This window comes from Protomyctophum parallelum, assembly GCF_964188405.1.
Source record: "Protomyctophum parallelum genome assembly, chromosome: 15".
NCBI classification, from domain to species: Eukaryota; Metazoa; Chordata; class Actinopteri; order Myctophiformes; family Myctophidae; genus Protomyctophum; species Protomyctophum parallelum.
Window position 1 is genome coordinate 36,120,587 of NC_139710.1, and position 22,118 is coordinate 36,142,704.

The window sequence follows — 22,118 nt, forward strand, 5'->3', positions numbered from 1 at the left end:
CACGGGAAGAGGACTTTTGGGGCGGTTCATGATGCATTTATAGATATAGATGTATTTTAAACACGTCAATATTTGCCCCAAAGATACAGTATGTCACGAGGAAAACTGGAGAGAATATTTGTTTCCATTTAGGACAGACTGAAAATATGTGTTACATATACTTGACGTTTAACCACTTAAATCTCCTATTCTGGGGAGAACATAACAGAAAAGAGGCCGATCTGATCTATAGATCGGCTATTTTTGGTGAAGAGACTGTCACTTGGTGTATTACCTGAAAAAGAACACACAAAGTACAGTTTCATTCAGGTTCATTGTACTAAGTAGAGGGTCTGTGTAGTTAAAGTATAGCCTATATACTCTGAGGCACTTGCGGCGCCCACTCTGAGAAACCCTGCTGTAGGGGTCAAACCCTGCTGTAGGGGTCAAGTGATTAAACCCTGCTGTAGGGGTCAAACCCTGCTGTAGGGGTCAAACCCTGCTGTAGGGGTCAAACCCTGCTGTAGGGGTCAAGTGATTAAAACCAGGAAAAGACAACACTGAAGCCGAATCCCAGACCATATCATGGTATCGATATAATTATGGAAATATTGCCTTCCATTTGTACATCTTGTTAAGGAGCTAAACCAATGAACTTTTTTTTAACCCTGTACAAAATACAACGACTCAACTATAAGAACTCAACTATAAGAAAAAAAAACAAAAAAAAAACAATGGATAACTTTCATTGTGATGGTTGACATCACATGATTTGCACTTTGAAAATATACAAAATATCACGTGTGGATTAATTGGCCTGTAATTTTCTCCACAAGCACTCTGAAGCATGTTTTTTTTTGTTTATGTATTTACAATGTACAGTGTACTGTGTGACATTAACACATTTCTAAATAAATATTGCAGTTTTTACAATGGTCCGTCCCTACATCTTGGATTTGTGGCGTTCCACCGTCCATAATCGTCACCTGAGCTTAACGAGGTCCTCTGCCCTCTTTCTGTTCCTACGTTCCTGTGCTGTCTTTTCTTCGTAGTCCTTTTTCTGAGCGGTGCAACCACTCCAAAGAACAGCAATGTCCCTGTGTCCAGATGTTTAGAGTACCAATAGGGGGTGCTGTTGCACCACTCGCTTCAGACTGATTTTTAATCCTTTCTCTTTCACTTGTTCTTCAACGCCCTCTCCAAAATGAAATAAATAAATGGATTTCTAGGAAAAGAAATTACAAACAACCCAAAGTCTCACAAATTTGTCCTTGACTTTCTATTGAACTTCAATAACAAGAAAGAAATTAAAAGCTCTATGCAAAAGAAAAAGAAAAGAAAACTCAAGAGGGGGACGGGGGTCATAACAAAAATACATACTGTACTATCTATCAAAAAGGAAAGATAAAAATAAAAAGGGAAACCTACACCTATAAATCACCAAGAACAAACTCAGTTCATATGAACCCACGTCAGCATTTCTTCAGGAGTGTCACCGCAAAACACGTTCGTCATGTGGTGACGCCCGTCGACATCCCCGCTGTCGTTCCGCTGGTTCCCGCTACGTTGCCGTCGTTCGGGGGGTGCCGTGTTCATGCCCATTTACAACTCTCTGGGGGTTCTCTGCTTTAACTTGTTGCCTACACGGTTTACATATTATTCCTCTGTGGTAGGGGCTTGTGTGTGTGTGTGTGTGTGTGTGTGTGTGTGTGCGTGCGTGCGTGCTTGAGTGCGTGCGTGTGTTTTTGTGTGTGTGTGTGTGTGTGTGTGTGTGGGGGGGGGGGTCTAGTTCGCATTAAAAATGTCTCTTCCGTTGACTGAATCACGCGGCGAGGGCGATGGGGGAGTTATGACATTGGTTCTGAATACAGTGCCGGAGGGGGTTTTAAGAAACAGGGAATAATAGCCTCCCATATCGGCTCCATGTCCTTATCCCGTTAATAATTGTGCAAGTATAAATGCCTCGAATCCAAGGGAGATAAATAGTTCCTTTTTCTGTTTAACACGCCATTCTTCACTGCACACTTTAACAACATTCTACTAAAGCGGGAGTATATAGATTGTCCATTGTCCTGCAGCGCATATTTTTCAGCTCCCTCTGACAACTCTTGTGAAATGATTCTCTCCAGCAGTGAGTTGGGTAGTTGAAATATACCTTGTGCAACATTATTATTATGTTCTTTCACGGTACACTATAGGGACAAGTCTCCTTTGACTATATTCAAAATGTATGCCTCAAAGAAATCGCATAGCGTTTCATTATTATGACACAATGGTTAGCAATAATCAAATGGCAGCCACAGCCAATGACTGGCTGACTGGCAGAAAAATAATGATTGCATTGTTACAAGAATAAGATGAAAGAAAAAAAACTTTTAGTATTGTAGCTCAAGGTATGAAATAAATCCCCAATCCTTCCCCCACCAATTCACTATTACATTGCCATGAAAGAAAAAGGTATTCATACGTTTTAGCAAACGGTATTAGCAAACTGAATTTAGCATGGTGGTTTGAGACACCACTAATTATCACTCATAACAAATACATTCTTTATTACTTTTAGAATGTTATTGCCGTAACAAATAAATATAAATATTTCGTATAAATTAATACTATTTAATGTATTTCACGTTGTTACCATTGACTTGTGTTTGAGCGAGTGATTCGAGGATTTGGCTTTCAGTATAGGAAGTCTAGAGCGCCTCATTTAGTAGTTTTGCCAGTAATCACACACCGGAAATAGCAGACCTACAACAAGCACCAATAACCACAGCATGTGACGTCCCAATGTGACGCGCAAGAGCTTGTAGACAGCGGGTTTGTAGATCGGCTATTTCCGGTGCACGATACACTGGAGCGCAGCCACGTATAAATGCGGCTAAAGGGGTATAGATGAAAGCTGCACGCGCGCACAAATGAAACATTCATCTCCCCGCCGTTCTCATGGACTGTTCTCTGCCCTGTGGTTTCGTTTCCCTCTCCCACCATCCACTCCAAAGGCATTACAGGTGAGCTGTATTCATTTTGTCCGTCTTTCTTCCCCCCTCCCGTCCGTCTCTGCCGGGGTTCCCTTCCCATCCGATCACAGATTGTCTTGTAGCCTCTCCATGTACGTTCTGATTTCCGATTGGCCCAGGTCCATGTCCTGACACACCCACTTGATGTCTTCCTCGCTCCCGTTGGCCACCAGCACCGACGACTTGCCATACGGCCCTCCTCCTCCTCCGTCGTCGTTGGGCAGCACGGTGGCGAAGGACGTGAACTTGACCCGCTTGCGTTTGGCGGTGCCGTTGAGCGGCTCCGCGCCGCCGCCGCCGCACCCCCCCCCCGCGTCCTTCATGCCGCCGCCGGCGATCCCCGAGAGGCACTGGCGCGGCTCGTTGGGGACCGAGCGGGGCAGGGTCTGCCCGTGGTGGGCGACGCCCCGGTGGCCGCCGCCCAGGCCCAGGCCCACGCCGGGGCCCATGCTCACGCCCATCACGCCCAGGGCGTTCCCGGCGCCGTTCAGCAGGCACTTGCTCTCCTCGTAGGCGCCCTCGCCGCGGTCGATGGCGGTGGTGCACTCCTCGGGCAGCGGGCCCTGGCCGTGGTCGGCCAGGAGGTCGGCCTCGTTGCCCAGCCACACCCAGTCGTGGGCGTGGTTCATGTTGCCTCCCGCCTCCAGCACCGGCAGCTGCTTGTGACGATATCTGCATGATGATAATAATAATAATAATATAATAATAATAATAATAATAATATGATGATGAAATGCACACAGCCGTCAAGCTCCCGGCAGAAAGAGTGCTACTTTTTTTCCTAGCCCATTTTCACCTGAGATCAGATTCTATAAATGTCTTCTACATCCTGACAGTTTTCTGAAAAAGCCATGTTTCTGTGTCAGTCGTTCTTCGATTTTTCAAAAATAGCAGACCTACAAGCTCTATGAGCTTGTAGATCTGCTATTTTTAAATAGCTAAAGCATAACGTAATGCTAACACCAAAAGGGGTTCCCGCCTAGAATGGGCTAGACAACAAATTGCAAGTTATTTGCACAATCATCGACTGTGAAAATAAGCAAATTGCAAGCCTTGCTATTGTGACCTGTTTCCACACTGTTGCAGCAGAGAAGACTTTATTATATACTTTATTTACTGGAGTGGTTTTCCAACCTTGTTTTCTTCCTTGACACGTACACACACATTTTTAAGACATTAACTTAAGCCACATTCTCCTATGATGGTTTAAAAACATTACCGATCTACAAGCTCATGCAGTATTTTCACTATTTAAAAAAAAGTCTGAAACATTTTGTAGCATAAAAAAAATCTACTAATATTAAAGAATAGCACCTAAAATGACCATGTAATGCTGTACTTTAATATCTTTTGATGACAAATATTCTTTACGGAATATATTGCATCGGGTCAAGTGATGATGGCGTGACATAAGTTGGGTTTAGTGTTCTAGGGCCTAGGATGTTATAGGATTTTGCACTACCCCAAAACAGACAAAAGGTCCCGTCCGTCCACCCCAGCGATCTACTGAAACAGTTACCTGAAGGTGAAGCTGATGCAGTTGATGAGAAACACCAGTATGGCCAGGCAGAACACACCCAGCAGGGCGTACATGCCGATCTCCAGGTCCGACAGGCCTCGAGGGGTCTGCGACAGGTCGCTCTCCCCGGCGCCGGGCACCTCCACCTGGGCAGGGTAGCTGCTGTAGTCCCCGGCCTGGCTGGGGCCTCCGCTGCTGCTGCCACGGCTGCTGCTGCTGCTGCCCCCGCTAGCAGCTTTACTGCCCGACGCGCGGTGCGTCACTGTGGTCTTGGTCGTCGTGCTGACCTGGTGACAGAGAGGGAGGGACACGGCTATGACGTCAGAGCAGTGTTTCCCCAAGCAATGGCTCGGGACTCGGGAGCCATTTTTGGGGTCATGGGAAATATCTTTATTTTTATTTTTTACGTTCCCTACAATTAGTTTGAAATTATTATTTCAAAAGAAAAAAAAAAAAATGGACCCAGGGGGAGACACCATGTGTATATTTTGGGCCTTGAGTGAAAAGGTTTGGGAACCCCCATGTGTTAGAGTCCAAACCAGGTCAGTTCTTAGATCTCTTACTGTTTTCTTTATACTCAATTGCATGACGTTCTGCTCACCATACACATACTTCAGTGCAGGCTTCAACTCTATATGCTGAACTGTGCCGCACAAGATTCATTACATTCATGGTTTTAATGAATATTCCTTATTACTGTTGTCCTTCTTTACACATAGTGTATAAGGATACAGCCAGGCAGCAGGCCTATATCTACATAACCACTCAAACTATTTTGTCTGTGGTTGCAAGATGAGAAACATTATTTGAATTAACTGTTTTCTGAATTCTATTCATTCTCTGTGAATCCTTATTTCACGCACATTTTTCCATCCATCCATCCATCCATCCAGTATTTTTCCTAAGGATGCGTGCAGCTTTGATTGCTTAACTTGTCTTATCAGCTGCTACAAATGCTGTTCTACTAAATGTTCAATTTTATTGTTTCTCTCTTGCTGATGTTTGCTCATTAATTCATTCATTCATTCATCCGTTCATTCATGACATATCTTCTACCTTCCTCATAGCCCCCTCCTCTCTGTCCGAGGCAGAGTTGTTCTGTTTCCCGTCTCCGGCCTCCTTCCCTGCAGCCTTGTTCCTCTGCACGTTGGTGCTGTTGTCCCTGCCTCCTACCGCAGCTCCTCCTCCTCCTTCCCCCTCCTCCTCCCGTCCTCCTCCTCCTCCCGCCACGCCTCCTCCTTTATCCTCGCTCCACGCTCCGAACTTCACCCGGACGTTCCCCACTCCGGACGCCAGCACGCTCTTCCTCTTGGACTTCTGGCAGGTTTCGGAGATGACCATCTCCACACGGACCAGCGCCCCCTGTCCCTCGCCCTCTGCCACCACGGATGGCCAGCGCTGCTCCTGACGGAAGACGCAAAGAGATTTGGAGTTGGAACTACACGTACTATATAACATATTATACACTGTAGGCTATGACATCGCAGCAAAATCACCCTACAGTAGAACACTAAACCCGAGGTGATGTTCACCCGATCGGTTATTTTTTCTCATTTTCATAATGTTGCTGATGTACAGTATGTGGTGGGTGGGTCTTTCAGTACCCTCGTGATGCTCAGTGACATCGTAGAGGTTAGGTTTGTTTCCCTGCCCACATCCCTGTTTTCTTCTACAGGCAGGTGTTCGGGTGAATTCAGCCAGTTTAGTGATAGTTTTATTTTATTTTTTTATTACTTGCATGGCCCAGGAATGGGTGGAGTACTTGAGGTACTCTTCTTTGCCATGTATTGCTTACATGGCAACTTCAATATATTCAGATATAATATAATATAATATATAATATTTGTTATGGGGAATATTACATTGGGTAAAATATACCAGAGTTTAGTGATGGTTTGAGAAAGGTTACGTTTTGGTGTTCTAGGGTTAACGCATTTTTGGCGGGAACCCCTGTTTTAGACATTATGTTATAATTTAGCTATTGAAAAATAGCTAACCTACAGAAATTGTAGGTCTGCTATTTTTGAAAAATCGTTAAAATGTGCCTCAAATCTTTCAGAAAATTGTCATGATTTATTTTTTAATTTCGACGTCAGGCCTGAATGGGTTAATGACTAAAGGCCTATTCATAGTCCAGTTTTCGGTGAAGAGGTGACCACCGTTTCGGTGGTTAGTAAAACAACAGAGAGATGTGTTGTGTGGGTGACCACCGTGGCGTTACGTCCTGTTGTAGTTTTCGGCGGTCACCTTAATTATCACCTAAAGCTGAAGTGTGAATAGGCCTTTAGAGGCGTTCCCTATACTTCCCGGGGGTATGTAGGAGGAGCCTGGGTGAATAGGCCTTTAGAGGCGTTCCCTATACTTCCCGGGGGTATGTAGGAGGAGCCTGGGTGAATAGGCCTTTAGAGGCGTTCCCTAGACTTCCCGGGGGTATAACTGAAGTGTGAATAGGCCTTTAGAGGCGTTCCCTAGACTTCCCGGGGGTATAACTGAAGTGTGAATAGGCCTTTAGAGGCGTTCCCTAGACTTCCCGGGGGTATAACTGAAGTGTGAATAGGCCTTTAGAGGCGTTCCCTATACTTCCCGGGGGTATAACTGAAGTGTGAATAGGCCTTTAGAGGCGTTCCCTAGACTTCCCGGGGGTATAACTGAAGTGTGAATAGGCCTTTAGAGGCGTTCCCTAGACTTCCCGGGGGTATGTGGGAGGAGCCTGGCTGGGCCGTGTACCTGATTGTTGGTGGAGATGACGCTCTCGTCCAGCGAGATGGCCGAGAGGAGGAAGTCCTTGGGGTCGTAGATGTCCAGAGGCGTCACCGAACCGTCGCTGTACTGGATCCACGCGCTGATCGCTGCGTCCTGAGAGAGAGAGAGAGAGAGAGAGAGAGAGAGAGAGAGTAGGACAATAAGCCTATATGTTATTTTGTCTGGAGTTGTCCTTTAACCCATTTTGACCTGAGATCAGATTCTAAAAATGTCTTCTAAATCCTGACAGTTTTCTGAAAAAGCTATGTTTCTATGTCAGTGGTTCTTCGATTTTTCAAAAATAGCAGACCTACAAGCTCATAGAGCGCCACCGAGTAGCGCGCTATGAGCTTGTAGATCTGCTATTTTTCAATAGCTAAAGCATAACAAAATGCTAACACCAAAACCCCACCAGAATGGGTTTAAGCCCTATATACTTTTTTTGGGTGTGAGAAATAAAATAAAGAATAAAATACTGTAGCTGATCTACAACTCATCTACTGTATGATGACCTACCGCTAATCAGCTTATAGATCTGCCTTTTTTTTGCCATTAACCCATTATATAACATAATAAGGAAATGCATGCATTTCCGTAATTGAGTCTGACCAGAGGCAGGGATAAATCATATCGCCACAGGCCATCCAAGTGGACGATGCCTGGGGGAGCGTGACCTTTTAGCGTATGATCAGACCAGAGTTTTACAGAGAGAACCGGTTGGAATTGGGAGACCTCGCAGCTCTTTAGCGCTGGGTGGTATAATTGACACTCTCAAGCACAAAGGAGGCCTTCGTAATGAGACGTGGGTCTGAATGAAGCATGCTCTCATTGAAATGACCAATAATTAGATTATGTTTGTTGACCAGACGTGTGTGAGCACACAAAAAGGACCAGACTTTCTGGCACACGTACACGCTGCAGAAAAGAACAAACTAATTAAAAAAATAGCATCGTAGGAATCAGCAGCACTATACCATATGCACCACAAACCTGGAACAACATTCAATTTACAATTTAGGCATTTAACATTCGCTCTTAATCCAGAGAGATTTACAATAAGCAAGAACAACACAAGTTAACACATCAAATACATAGAAATAGTCCTCAAGAATCATAAGCAAGTTAAGAACCATAGCATCTGTCTAACAGTAGAATGTACAGTGTAGCTGTACAGTGAAGCTATGAGTATACATTATAGAGTGCTATACGTGCTACGTCTACATACAATGCTAAATTACAAGTAAGACGCGTGAACGCGGGAAGCGAACGCAGCTGTTGTGGCAGTCTGACACACACACACACACACACACACACAGAGCTTTTTTTATTTTTATTTTTTTAAGTTTTTATTTTCTTAAGTTGCGTGCGTGTTGTGTGTGTTGTGCGTGTGTGTGTGTGTTGTTTGTTTGTTTGTTAGTGTGGTCGTTAAGCAGCAGGAGGTCGCAATCACTGTTCAACTACTACTACTACTATTTCTTTGCGAACTGCTCCCTCCCTCACACACACACACACACACACACACACACACACACACACACACAGACACACAGACACACACACACGCACGCACGCACGCACACACACACACACACACACACACACACTATATACTGTATACTGTATACTGTATATACTATGATTATGACTTAATGCTCGTGAACACTCTCTCTCTTTCTCTATCTGCCCTTCATTCCAATGAAGACAAATTCTTCCAGACGACGTGAAATGCTTTTGTCAACAACCGTCCGTACCACTTCCATGAAGCACCGTGCACAGCAGCAGCTTGAGAGAGCTCCATAGCCCTATGGCAACAGAACCCTGGAGTCACTACTAGAACTCTAGCTGTTTTTCTCAGAAGTTGTCTTTAAGTGGACTTATATACCTCGCTGATTTCCCCTGATAGAAGCCTGCGGGCTTGCCTTTAATCAGAACGCAGGGAGGATTGTGGAGGTAAGTAACACGGCGGGCGGCCTCCTCAACAACAGTAATTACTGGACAACATTAAGAACAACAATTTATCTCCCTCTCTCTCTCTGCCTCCGCCCTACAGTAAGTCTCTCTTTACATGTATACATGCCTCTTTCTCTCTCTCTCTCTCTCTCTCTCTCTCTCTCTCTCTCTCTCTCTCTCTCTCTCTCTCTGATGTAGTTTTAGTCTTTTGAGTAAAATTTCATTTAGTTTCAGTCATATTTTACTCATCTGAAATGTCTACTTTATAGTTGACATAATATGAGATTTCAAGTCAACTAAAACTAGTTTATTTAGTCGACAAAAGCATATTTCGGCGGGCCTTGATGGCGTCGTATAATGGATGATTTGCATTTAGCTTTATGGAAAAAAATAGCAGATCTACAAGCTGCAACGCGTTGTGAGCTTATATGGATTGGCTAAATTTGGAGTAGCTGCATTATATGACTTGTCTTTAGTTCGACTGGATCCATTCTCTTCTCCAAGTACCTCCCTAACATTTTAGTCTAGTTTTTGTTAGTGGAGGAGATTGTCAATACTACATTTGTCATAGTTTTTGTCATCATAGCTTCGTTTTTATTATGTTTTCCTCAGTGGAAAAGGGTAGTCGAGGAACGTTGGGGAAATTGAGCTATAGAGACATATCTCTTTTAATTGTAATGAGCTGCTCTCAGTCCAATTATCCCTTTGATGGAGAGAGTGATAAAATAAGGAGAGAGAGAGAGAGAGAGAGAGAGAGAGATGGTTCGACTGAGAGAGGTGTGGGGGATTATGGGTATGTGTGTGGGATTGTATGATGGATTAAGAAAAAAAAGAGAGGGAGAGGCAGGAGAGGGATGGAGGGAGGGAGGGGGGGGTGCGAGACAGGAGGAGAGGTAGAGAGGATGCAACACCGTTGCAACCCAGAAAGTGCCAAAGTCTGCACGACAACAAAACCACACCCCTTATTCGTCTTAGCGAGCCGACAGTAACCCTGGTCAAAAGCTTCCACGATTAGCTCCTGACATGTGTAATTTTTCCCCATCTCTGCATTGCAGCAAACCCACAATTGTGCGTGCGTGCACGCAGGTGCATGTGTGCGCGCGCATGTGTGGTGGGGGGGTTCGGTTGCCGTTGCGTGGGTGTGATTTGCACACAGAGCCTTCACGGTTAAATCACTTTGGGTTGTTACAGGGCTCCCATGTATCCAGTTAGAGGTCCAAAGGCGTCAGATTAGCAGAGTTCCGCTCCCCAAATCCTCCCCCGCCTACGTGCATTATCGGCTGAGGCGGATGAGAACGTCCATCAAAACCCTGTGTGTTCCGTGTGGAGCGTTTATACGGTCTGACAGTCTGCCTCCAACCACACAAACCTTATGAAACATTTAAGATTCCTGAGAAGCGGGCTGCTTGCACAATGTACATAGACGAGTGAAATTGATGTGTGCAGTATGCCTTCTCCCCATTGCTGCTGAAGACTATACCATTCTGTCTGTACCTTCACTTCCATTTCAATCTTATATAGCCAATATACATTTTTATTTACTCAATTAATGTACTTTTTTATTGTTTACCATTTACTTTACTTAATTTAAATGTTTTCAATTGTTTGTACTTCTAATTATTTGTCCACTTTAGTTACACGTTACTTTGTCGATTCTGATTATTATTATTATTACAAAACATGCATTAACCAAATTCTGGACGGGAACCCCTTTTTGTGTTTTAACTAAGCATTATGTTATACTTCAGTTATTGCAAAATAGCAGATCTACAAGCTCATAGCGCGCCACCGAGTGGCGCGCTACGAGCTTGTATAGGTCTGCTATTTTTGAAAAATCTTAAAAATGCGGCACAAATCTTTGAATATATATTCTTTCAGAGCGAACGTTTTTTCCGACGTCAGGCTTAAATGCATTAACCAATTCATGCTTTGTCTATGTGCCAACAGCCGACCTATACAAGCTCACAACACGTGGCATCTCGAAGCGAAACTGAGCTGAAATGTAGTGAAATGGCCTTAATTGGCGGGACATATAACGAGTATACTTTTGGTTATAGGCTGCACTTTAAGTAAGTGCTGTTCTGCGCTGCGCTGTGCTGTGCTGTGCTGTGCTAGGGCAGAGAGAGGAGAGACATGCGAAATGAGACAGCGAGTCCAATTCAAAGTCGGGTCGTCTCGGATCAGACGGAACATATGGTCTGTGCACTAACCGGATGAGCCACCAGTCAGGCAGGCACTCCCTAAAATGCACCTAAATAAACATGTACAGCATGCCTCACCTGCATGCAAGCAAAGGGTATACGTATACCGGTATATATTTATACAGTAAAGCCAAATGAAGCCTATAAATAATGGGTGTGAGTATATGGGGATGGAACTTGAGCATTCTAAATGTCTTTCAACACATGCTGTAAAATCTTGAATGTATAAGTTAACTATATGATCATGTACACATTAAACATTTGTACACTCTCAGAGGTAAAATAACCTGTAAAGGGTTGATCGGACCAAGCACGATACACACCAGGGGGAGGCTGTATAGAGACGGGCTCGATCTGTTTCCGACAAACAGACCTTAAATCAGCCACATAGGCCTGGTGGCCGGTGGCATCCTAATTAAAAACCCTTGAGGGTTTGGAGGCACCATAATAATATTAATAATAACAATAATAGATTGCATTTTTAAAGCGCTTTTCTATGCACTACGTGCTCTACTCAAAGCGCTTCACAATGGTCCATTCATTCATACATTGGGAGGTGAAGCGGCGAACAGTCGACGCCTGCAGCGTCCTCACTTCCCACATTCACACACCAATGGTGGCGACCACTGGAGGGAATGTGGGGTTCAGTCAGTGTCTTGCCCAAGGACACTTCGACATGTGGACAGGAGAAGGAGCCGGGATTCGAACCGCCGACCCACGGGTCATTGGACGACCTGCTCTACCTCCTGAACCACAGCCGTGCCATTGGACGATCTGCTCTACCTCCTGAACCACAGCCGTCCCATTGGACGATCTGCTCTGCCTCCTGAACCACAGCCGTCCCATTGGACGATCTGCTCTACCTCCTGAACCACAGCCGTCCCATTGGACGATCTGCTCTGCCTCCTGAACCACAGCCGTCCCATTGGACGATCTGCTCAACCTCCTGAACCACAGCCGCCCCACGCCTTAGTGCTCCCACGGACTGGCATCCTCAGCCCTCTAATGCCTGACCATTTTCATTTCTTCAGTATTTGTTTTTATAGTAATCATATTATTATCGTTATACCGTTGCTTGGTGTGAATGCCACTGTAGGGTTATTATTTAAATGAACCCTAAGGACTTTAGAGTGTACATAAATAGATATCATGCACAGCCTCATGTCATTAGACCTGGTGCAGAACGCCACGCAATCAAAAGATCAACTTCTTATAATTATTATGCAGATGGTTTCTGTTTGGAAGTAGGTAAAAAAAACCCTGTATCAGCAGACAGGTAAGCGATAAAAATTGTAGCCCTGGCACACACGCACGCACGCACTCACTCACGCACGTACACTCATAATTGGAAACGGAAAACGTAAATAAGATAACAAGTGGTTATCTTTCTAGCCATGTTAGTTGTGCGGAATTACATTTTTCAACTCCTGTGATTACAACCCTGGGGACATGGCTGTCTGCCACGGGAGAAATACCATGTGGCGGATGCGGTATACAGTAGCTAAGTGGGTGTGTGTGAGTGTGTGTGTGTGTGTGTGTGCGCGTGTGCATGTGCATGTGCGCACACGTGCGTGCGTGCATGCATGTGTGTGCGAGTATCGCATGTTGAGTGACACATCCATAAACGTGTCCCTGTGTCTGTGTTTCCTGGCGCGTGAATCGGCCGTCGCAAAAGATGGCATTTTAACTACTGTAATTTGCGACCTGGGGATATAATGTGCGGCCTCAGATGGAAGCTGTTTATATGCTTGCGCTTGCGCGTGCATGTGCGTGCATGCGTGTGTGTGTGTGTGTGTGTGTGTGTGTGCATGCGTGCGTACCTGTTTGGCTGTGTGTAGCAGATCGGAGGCAGTGGTTGTCAGCTGGATAGCCTGATAGCTCCCAGGGCTGGCCGTCATGCTGAGAGACAACGAGGCCACCAATTGGACCCCCAGATCTGTAATGGTCACCTGGACAGGACACACATTAGAGAGCGTTAGAATACGTTTGTACATTGTGCATCCATATTTCCAGATTTCGTTCCATTTCCTGAAAAAGCATCGGTTCTGGGCGGTTTTCACCTGACAGTGACGATATACTGTATTGACCGGAGTCCCTCAGGGGTCTACTGTACTCTATACTTGACCCTGTCCTTTTTTCCCTCTACACTGTGAGCTATTTTAATGCGCTGCTGGGCAGCTTATAGTCTCGTACTAACTAGCTTAATCTAAAATGATACGATGTTAATGCACATTTTGTGTTCATCTATCTGCAAAGTGCCCACTGGCCAGATACCAGCTCAGTGGCCTTGTGGCTAGAGTGTCCAGCTGTCAGCCCAGACACTCGGGAGGTCAAGATTTTAATCCGACGATCAAGTCATACCAAAGATTCAAACTGGTACCCAGTGCCTCCGTGCTTGGCACTCAGCACCAAGGGTTGGATTGGGGTTGAGTCCCCGTGACACACTAGTGTCACGACCCGGTGGTGTGCATACATGTGTGCAATTGTACATATACAACAATACAGTAGCACTAAACTACATACATAACATATTTGCCTCTGAGATACAGCGGAGCAGTAATACCTGGGATTTATATAGTGCTTTTCTGAGTACTCAAAGTCGCAAAAGTGTGAGGGGGGGGGGGGGGGGTAAGTAAAAAAAGTGGAAATACTCAAGTAAAGTAAAAAGGAAATGTAAAAAGTGTGCTTATCGTCTACTTATATCGTCTCATGACAAAAACGGGTAGGCCTACTTGTCAGCATTCAAATTCAAACAAATTGCAAAAGTAGCAGATCTACAAGCTCAAAAGGTGGTGCCAAATTGAGCTTGCAAACCTGCTACTTTCGGCACTTTGGTGTGGCGCTGTAGTATATGGGCAAGTGTGTAGGGCATTATTAAGTTATTAAAGCACAACATTAAAAGGTTAAAACAGAGATTCTCAACCAGTGGTCCTTGAGGGGGTTCCAGGTGGTCCCCATCTAAATGATCTCAACCAGTGGTCCTTGAGGGGGTTCCAGGTGGTCCCCATCTAAATTATCTCAACCAGTGGTCCTTGAGGGGGTTCCAGGTGGTCCCCAGCTAAATGATCTCAACCAGTGGTCCTTGAGGGGGTTCCAGGTGGTCCCCAGCTAAATGATCTCAACCAGTGGTCCTTGAGGGGGTTCCAGGTGGTCCCCATCTAAATGATCTCAACCAGTGGTCCTTGAGGGGGTTCCAGGTGGTCCCCAGCTAAATGATCTCAACCAGTGGTCCTTGAGGGGGTTCCAGGTGGTCCCCAGCTAAATGATCTCAACCAGTGGTCCTTGAGGGGGTTCCAGGTGGTCCCCAGCTAAATGATGGTAACCAAATGGACACATCTTTAACTCTTGAGAGTTAAATTATTGTTACACATTACTTAAAGGGACACTTCACCCTTTTTGCAAAAAAATATATGTTAATGACGTTTAGAAGCTTTAGAACACTTTCCTGGGGGGCTTTATGTATGTAATATGTGGTTTTAGATATTTTAGATTGTAGCAGTGAGCCTGTTGTCTCTGATGTCATGGACACTGGGCTCACTTCCTTCCTGGACTACATGTTGTCTCAGTAAGACAGCTCTCCCCCTATCCGCAAGGAGGAGCAGTGCACCAAATAATTATGGGAATTGTAGTCCAGGAAGGTAGTGAGACCAGTGTCCATGACATCAGAGACAACAGGCTCACTGCTACAATCTAAAATAACTAAAACCACATATTACACACATAAATACCCCCAGGAAAGTGATCTAAAGCTTCTAAACGTCATTAACATATATTTTTTTGCAAAAAGGGTGAAGTGTCCCTTTAATTTACAAGAAGTCTAGGTTCAAGGTTCAAGGTGTTTATTGTCACACAGATGTACAGGTACAGCATTGTGAAAAACTTAGGTTGGGTGATGCTCCACAATACACATAACAGTAAATAAATAAATAACGATACTAAGTGTAAAAGTTTTAAAACGTTTAAAGAACTCAGATCAGTATACAAGGCCGTAATACCATGGAATGTTCAATATTAATTTAGGCTTGTTAAGCAGTCTTACAGCCTGGGGGAGAAAACTGTTCTTCAGTCTGCTTTGTGTCTACACAATTAGAGAATGTAAAATATTGTGTATCTCGGTCAACGTTTGCCTGTTGTCTCTCCTAATGGTCCCAACCGGGTATACCAACATCAATACAGCCTGTTATCTCTCCTAATGGTACCAACCGGGTATACCCACATCAATACAACCTGTTGTCTCTCCTAATGGTCCCAACCGGGTATACCAACATCAATACAGCCTGTTATCTCTCCTAATGGTACCAACCGGGTATACCCACATCAATACAACCTGTTGTCTCTCCTAATGGTCCCAACCGGGTATACCAACATCAATACAGCCTGTTATCTCTCCTAATGGTACCAACCGGGTATACCCACATCAATACAGCCTGTTATCTCTCCTAATGGTACCAACCGGGTATACCAACATCAATACAGCCTGTTATCTCTCCTAATGGTACCAACCGGGTATACCAACATCAATACAGCCTGTTGTCTCTCCTAATGGTACCAACCGGGTATACCAACATCAATACAGCCTGTTATCTCTCCTAATGGTACCAACCGGGTATACCACCATCAATACAGCCTGTTATCTCTCCTAATGGTACCAACCGGGTATACCACCATCAATACAGCCTGTTAGCTCTCTTAATGGTACCAACCGGGTATACCAACATCAATACAGCCTGTTGTCTCTCCTAATGGTACCAACCGGGTATACCACCATCAATACAGCCTGTTATCTCTCCTAATGGTACCAACCGGGTATACCACCATCAATACAGCCTGTTATCTCTCCTAATGGTACCAACTGGGTATACCACCATCAATACAGCCTGTTGTCTCTCCTAATGGTAACAACCGGGTATACCACCATCAATACAGCCTGTTGTCTCTCCTAATGGTACCAACCGGGTATACCACCATCAATACAGCCTGTTATCTCTCCTAATGGTCCCAACCGGGTATACCACCATCAATACAGCCTGTTATCTCTCCTAATGGTACCAACCGGGTATACCAACATCAATACAGCCTGTTATCTCTCCTAATGGTACCAACCGGGTATACCACCATCAATACAGCCTGTTATCTCTCCTAATGGTACCAACCGGGTATACCACCATCAATACAGCCTGTTGTCTCTCCTAATGGTACCAACCGGGTATACCACCATCAATACAGCCTGTTATCTATCCTAATGGTACCAACCGGGTATACCACCATCAATACAGCCTGTTGTCTCTCCTAATGGTACCAACCGGGTATACCACCATCAATACAGCCTGTTATCTCTCCTAATGGTACCAACCGGGTATACCACCATCAATACAGCCTGTTATCTCTCCTAATGGTCCCAACTGGGTATACCACCATCAATACAGCCTGTTATCTCTCCTAATGGTCCCAACTGGGTATACCACCATCAATACAGCCTGTTGTCTCTCCTAATGGTACCAACCGGGTATACCAACATCAATACAGCCTGTTATCTCTCCTAATGGTCCCAACCGGGTATACCAACATCAATACAGCCTGTTGTCTCTCCTATAATGGTACCAACCGGGTATACCACCATCAATACAGCCTGTTGTCTCTCCTAATGGTACCAACCGGGTATACCACCATCAATACAGCCTGCCAAACGAATGCCAAACGAATATAGTGGCAGTGTTGTTTTTGGCAGCATTTTTTTCTTTTAGTTTTAGTCATAGTCTTTTGAATAGTTTTCCTTTAGTTTTAGTCACATTTTAGTCACCAGGAAAGTCTTAGTGTTAAGTCTAGTTTTAGTCGACTAAATATAAGATTTTAGTCGACTAAATCTATGGGTGATTTAGTCGACTAAAATGTATTTTGGCGGGCCTTGATGCCGTCATGATGACTGATTTTACACAGCAGATCTACAAGCTCACAATGCGTCGCGCTGCGACGCATTGTGAGCTTGTAGATCTGCTATTTTCAGCATACAATCAAGTGTAAAATGACTTATACTCGATCTCTTGTCCACTAGTCCCTTCCTAACATTTTAGTCTAGTTTTTTATTTGTTGATGAAATTGTCAATATATTTAGTCTTAGTTTTAGTCATCATAGCTTAGTTTTAATGTAGTTTCCATTTAGTTTTCGTCAGTGAAAAAAGGTGGTCGACGAACATTTTTCGTCATAGTTTTAGTCGACGAAAACAACACTGTGTAGTGGGCCTTGATATGGAAAAGTGTTGAATCAAACCGCTGTGTTGAAACACGGAGTTGGGAGGTTTCTGCCTGACAGGCTGCAACAACACGTGACACGGTATATTATACGTGTGCAAATGCACACTCCAGTGTACGTTCCACCGCTGCCACACGTCGTCCAACGTCAATAAATCCAGCTAATGGAGCTTGGTCCTGGTTGTCGGTGGTCTCGGGGGCCATCAGGGCCACAGCTGCATTTCAAAGGTGTAATAACGCCACGCGCCTTTTGGACAAGCACATAAAACAGCCTTTTATTCAGCTTCTTCTCTTTTTTTTTTAACCCATTTTGGGCAGGAACCCCTTTTGGTGTTTTATTTAAGCTATTGAAAAATAGCAGATCTACAAGCTCACCGAGTGGCGCGCTACGAGCTTTGTAGGTCTGCTATTTTTGAAAAATCGTGAAAATGTGTCCACAGATCTTTGAATATATATTCTTTCAGAGCCAACGTTTTTAACTCAAATATTTGTTCCTGGAACTACATATTTTCAGACGGGGGGTCGGCGGCCAATTACATATATTCTTTGGGGTCATATTGAGCACCACTGATACAGAAACATGGGGTATTTCAGAAAACTGTCAGAATTTAGAAGATCTTTTTTCCGACGTCAGGCCTAAACGGGTTAACAGCAAACCAAACAGCCTGCACATGGCCGTCTCGCTTCATCATCTCACCGGCGGGGCGACGGGGGGGGGGGGGGGGGGGGGTAACGACCTCGGGGGGGGGGAGGTGCCTGTCGCCTGTTGCCTCTCGCAATCCGACACGCTCCTCACGTTGACGTTGTGACTCCATTGACTCACGCAGTCACTATTTCCGCAGCCATCAGCGACCGATGGCGCTTGTAATAACGTCTCGCGACCGACGAGACAGACGTTGGAGAGAGGGGGGGGCTCACATTAACCCATTTTGGGAGGGAACCCCTTTTGGTGTTAACATTATGTTATGGCGCGCTACGAGCTTGTAGGTAACATAGCTTTTTCAGAAAACTGTCAGGATGTAGAAGACATTTTTTTAATCTGATCTCAGGTCAGAATGGGTTAACCCATTTATAGACCCGAGGACGCATATATGTCACCTTATATAGCCTTTAACCACTTCGACCATTATTTTAAACTTTATGTTGAAAAATAGCAGATCTACAACCTTGTATAGAGAGGCACCGATCTGGGACGACATATTTCCAGATTGGGGTCCATGGCCAATTACATGAAATGTCCATGGCCAATTACATGACATGTCCATGGCCAATTACATGACATGTCCATGGCCAATCACATGAAATGTCCATGGCCAATCACATGAAATGGCCATGGCCAATCACATGAAATGGCCATGGCCAATCACATGAAATGTCCATGGCCAATCACATGAAATGGCCATGGCCAATCACATGAAATGGCCATGGCCAATCACATGAAATGGCCATGGCCAATCACATGAAATGTCCATGGCCAATCACATGAAATGGCCATGGCCAATCACATGAAATGGCCATGGCCAATCACATGAAATGGCCATGGCCAATCACATGAAATGGCCATGGCCAATCACATGAAATGGCCATGGCCAATCACATGAAATGGCCATGGCCAATCACATGAAATGGCCATGGCCAATTACATGAAAAATAGATTGAGAACCACAGATTTTTTTCGTCAGAAAACTGTCCGTTTTAGAAGGCATTTTGTAGAATCTGGTCTATGAGGTCTTAATGGGTTCCACCTCTTATGTGAGACGCTGCTCGGGATCCCCACCCACCCCCGCCCGCGTGCCTGACAGGCACACATCAGGGGCTGCGTTGACGCGCCACAACGTCTGTCCCCGGTGGATAAGGAATGCTACGGGAGGGAGCAGGTGGCTTTTGATCTCGCCACTGCCATTTGGCATTAACCCATTTTGACCTGCGGGAACGATTCTATATAAATGTCTTCTATACATCCTGACAGTTTTCTGAAAAAGCCATGTTTCTATGTCAGTCGTTCTTAGATTTTTCAAAAAAATAGCAGACCTACAAGTTCATAGCGCTCCACTCGGTGGCGCGCTATGAGCTTGTAGATCTGCTATTTTTCAATAGCTAAAGCATAGCTTAGCTTAGCAAAGCATAGCGGGAACCAAAAGTGGTTCCCGCACAAAATGGGTTAAACCATACCCTGCTGCTGAAGCTGCTGCTGCTGCAGGCACAGCCTCGCCGTTGATGCAGGTGATGGTTATTTATTTATTTATTTATTTATTTATTTATTTATTTATTTATTTATTTATTTATTTATTTATTTATTTATTTATTTATTTATTTATTTATTTATTTATTTATTTATTTATTTATTTATTTATTTATTTATTTATTTAATTAATTAGCTGCATTTTTGTAGGAGTGCTTCTATGACAATTCACACTAAAATCCACTTTTAACCACTTAAACTCTATATGCAATGGACTGTGAGTGTTGGGGGCAGACACAGAAACGTGTTTAAAGGAGAATTCCATGCTAGAATGCTTTCTTACCTTTCTTTGTAGTTGTTACGTCCCCACCAAAGAGGTCCAGGTGTTTTTTTGTGAAAAAACTCCTTATTGGCTATTTTCCCTACCATAAGCCCTAAATGAATTGCATTGCATTGAATGGGAATTGAATGGGGCTATGGGGTGTTATGCTAGTTCGCTTATTTCCATCGAAAGAAGTAGTAAAGTGTGCCGCTTGGGATATTATTTACATTATGAAGAGAGGATATATACAAAGAAATTATAATTTTGAGCGATGGAAATAAGCGAATTAGCACAAAACCCCATAGCCCCATTCAATTCCCATTCAATTCAATGCAATTCATTTAGGGCTTATGGTAGGGGAAATAGCCAATGAGGAGCTTTTGCACAAAATAACACCTGGACCTCTTTGGTGGGGACGTAACAACTACAAAGAAAGGTAAGAAAGCCTTTTAGTATGGAATTCTCCTTTAAGAGAAGTTATGAACAAAAAGAGAGAAAAAGAAAACACGTATAAAAAAATATACCAATTTACCAGTGTAAGATTGCATCAAAAATAACTTTCATTTGATAAAAAATAAATAAATAAAAAATAAATAACTACAGACTTTAATGAATTGATTAAAGCGAACTTATGGTGGTGAAGCATGCCGTAATAAATAGCAATGTGTTGAGCTTGTAGATCAGCTATTTTTGGCGTCCGACACCCGCACGGAATGAAGTATACATCAGGCTTGACTCATCCCACCGCAGGGTTAATGCAGTGGTTAAAGAGACCAAACGGTCACAGGTTTGATGTCCCCAACAGCCAAGACGTGTGTCCCCCGGCAAGACCCAAAACAACCCTGATGCAAAACGACCCGTTTGCTCTCCTACTGGCTCAGATCAAAACCCTTATCTCCCCCCTCCCCCCTGCCAAGGGGGGGATTCTCAAGATGTTTGACATTATAGTGTCCCTTCTATACTTGTGCACACACGTGCACACTAAGGGCGCGTTCGGAAATGCGCCCTGAACGCACTGGTGTGCTCTCTTGTCGTTCGTTTATTCAGTGCGTTGTCGTTCGAAAATCCAGTGCGCTGCACACCGGGTGTGCCGAGTGCACGCACTGAGCGACCCTACCCTGAAGCTGGGGTTGTCCGGTGTGATTCGTGTGAATGCGTCACAGCTGTGGTCGTTCGGAAATAAGGCACACTGAACGCACTCTGTGACGTCACCGCCCACCACACTCAACAAACTGACCACATTCCCGGTGCGCGTTTCCGAACGCGCCCTAAGTATAGCCTCTATAGCATGTGATGTGTCTGCAACACTGACACTGATACCAATCAGTGGTATGTTTAATCCATTTAGGCCTGACCTCAACATTTTAAAAATAATCCAGTTTTCTGAAATAAATATTTTCACGATTTTTCTAAAATAGCAGACCTACAAGCTCGTATGATCTTGTAGATCTGCTATTTTTCAATAGCTAAAGTATAACGTAAAGTATAACCAAAAGGGGTTCCCGCCCAAAATGGGTTAACCCATTCCGGGCGGGAACCCCTTTTGGTGTTCTAACCCTTCTGGACGGGAACCCGTCTATGGGGTTCTGTACAGTATTCAAAAATGTAAATTTGTTGATGCTGCTACAGTATATAAATATTTGAAGTTTTTTCAGAAAACTTAGGTCAGGATTTAGAAGCATTTTTAGAATAGGCCTCAGTCCAAAGCTCACCTCATTCACTGTTGTCTATCTTGCTGTCATTACATGTCACCGAAGTGTCTTATGGTTCCAGTCAATGCTGTGTTAATAATAACAACTGTAATCAAATGGACTTCCCCCTCCCCCAACAGGTCCATTTGGAGGACAAATGAACACAGCATTGACAGGATTTGACTCCAGCACTCCAGCATTAGTTCACTGTCTGTTCCTACATCGTCTTCCAATTGACTTTTATATGTCCTATCATTTTCTACTTC

At 44.3% G+C, this 22,118-nt stretch overlaps 1 protein-coding gene across 1 annotated transcript in view; it reads right to left on the reverse strand.

The window, feature by feature from the left end:
- Positions 1 to 3,061: 3,061 nt before the first annotated feature.
- LOC310871824 (transmembrane protein 132C) overlaps positions 3,062 to 22,118 on the reverse strand; it is a gene marked incomplete at both ends in the record, with an annotated part of 100,773 nt that continues 81,716 nt past the window's right edge. The window contains 6 exons of the mRNA XM_083783459.1: positions 3,062 to 3,346; positions 3,461 to 3,668; positions 4,516 to 4,802; positions 5,572 to 5,919; positions 7,243 to 7,371; positions 13,229 to 13,357. Coding sequence (XP_083639585.1) covers positions 3,062 to 3,346; positions 3,461 to 3,668; positions 4,516 to 4,802; positions 5,572 to 5,919; positions 7,243 to 7,371; positions 13,229 to 13,357 — 1,386 coding nt within the window. The remainder of the gene's footprint in view (positions 3,347 to 3,460; positions 3,669 to 4,515; positions 4,803 to 5,571; positions 5,920 to 7,242; positions 7,372 to 13,228; positions 13,358 to 22,118) is intronic.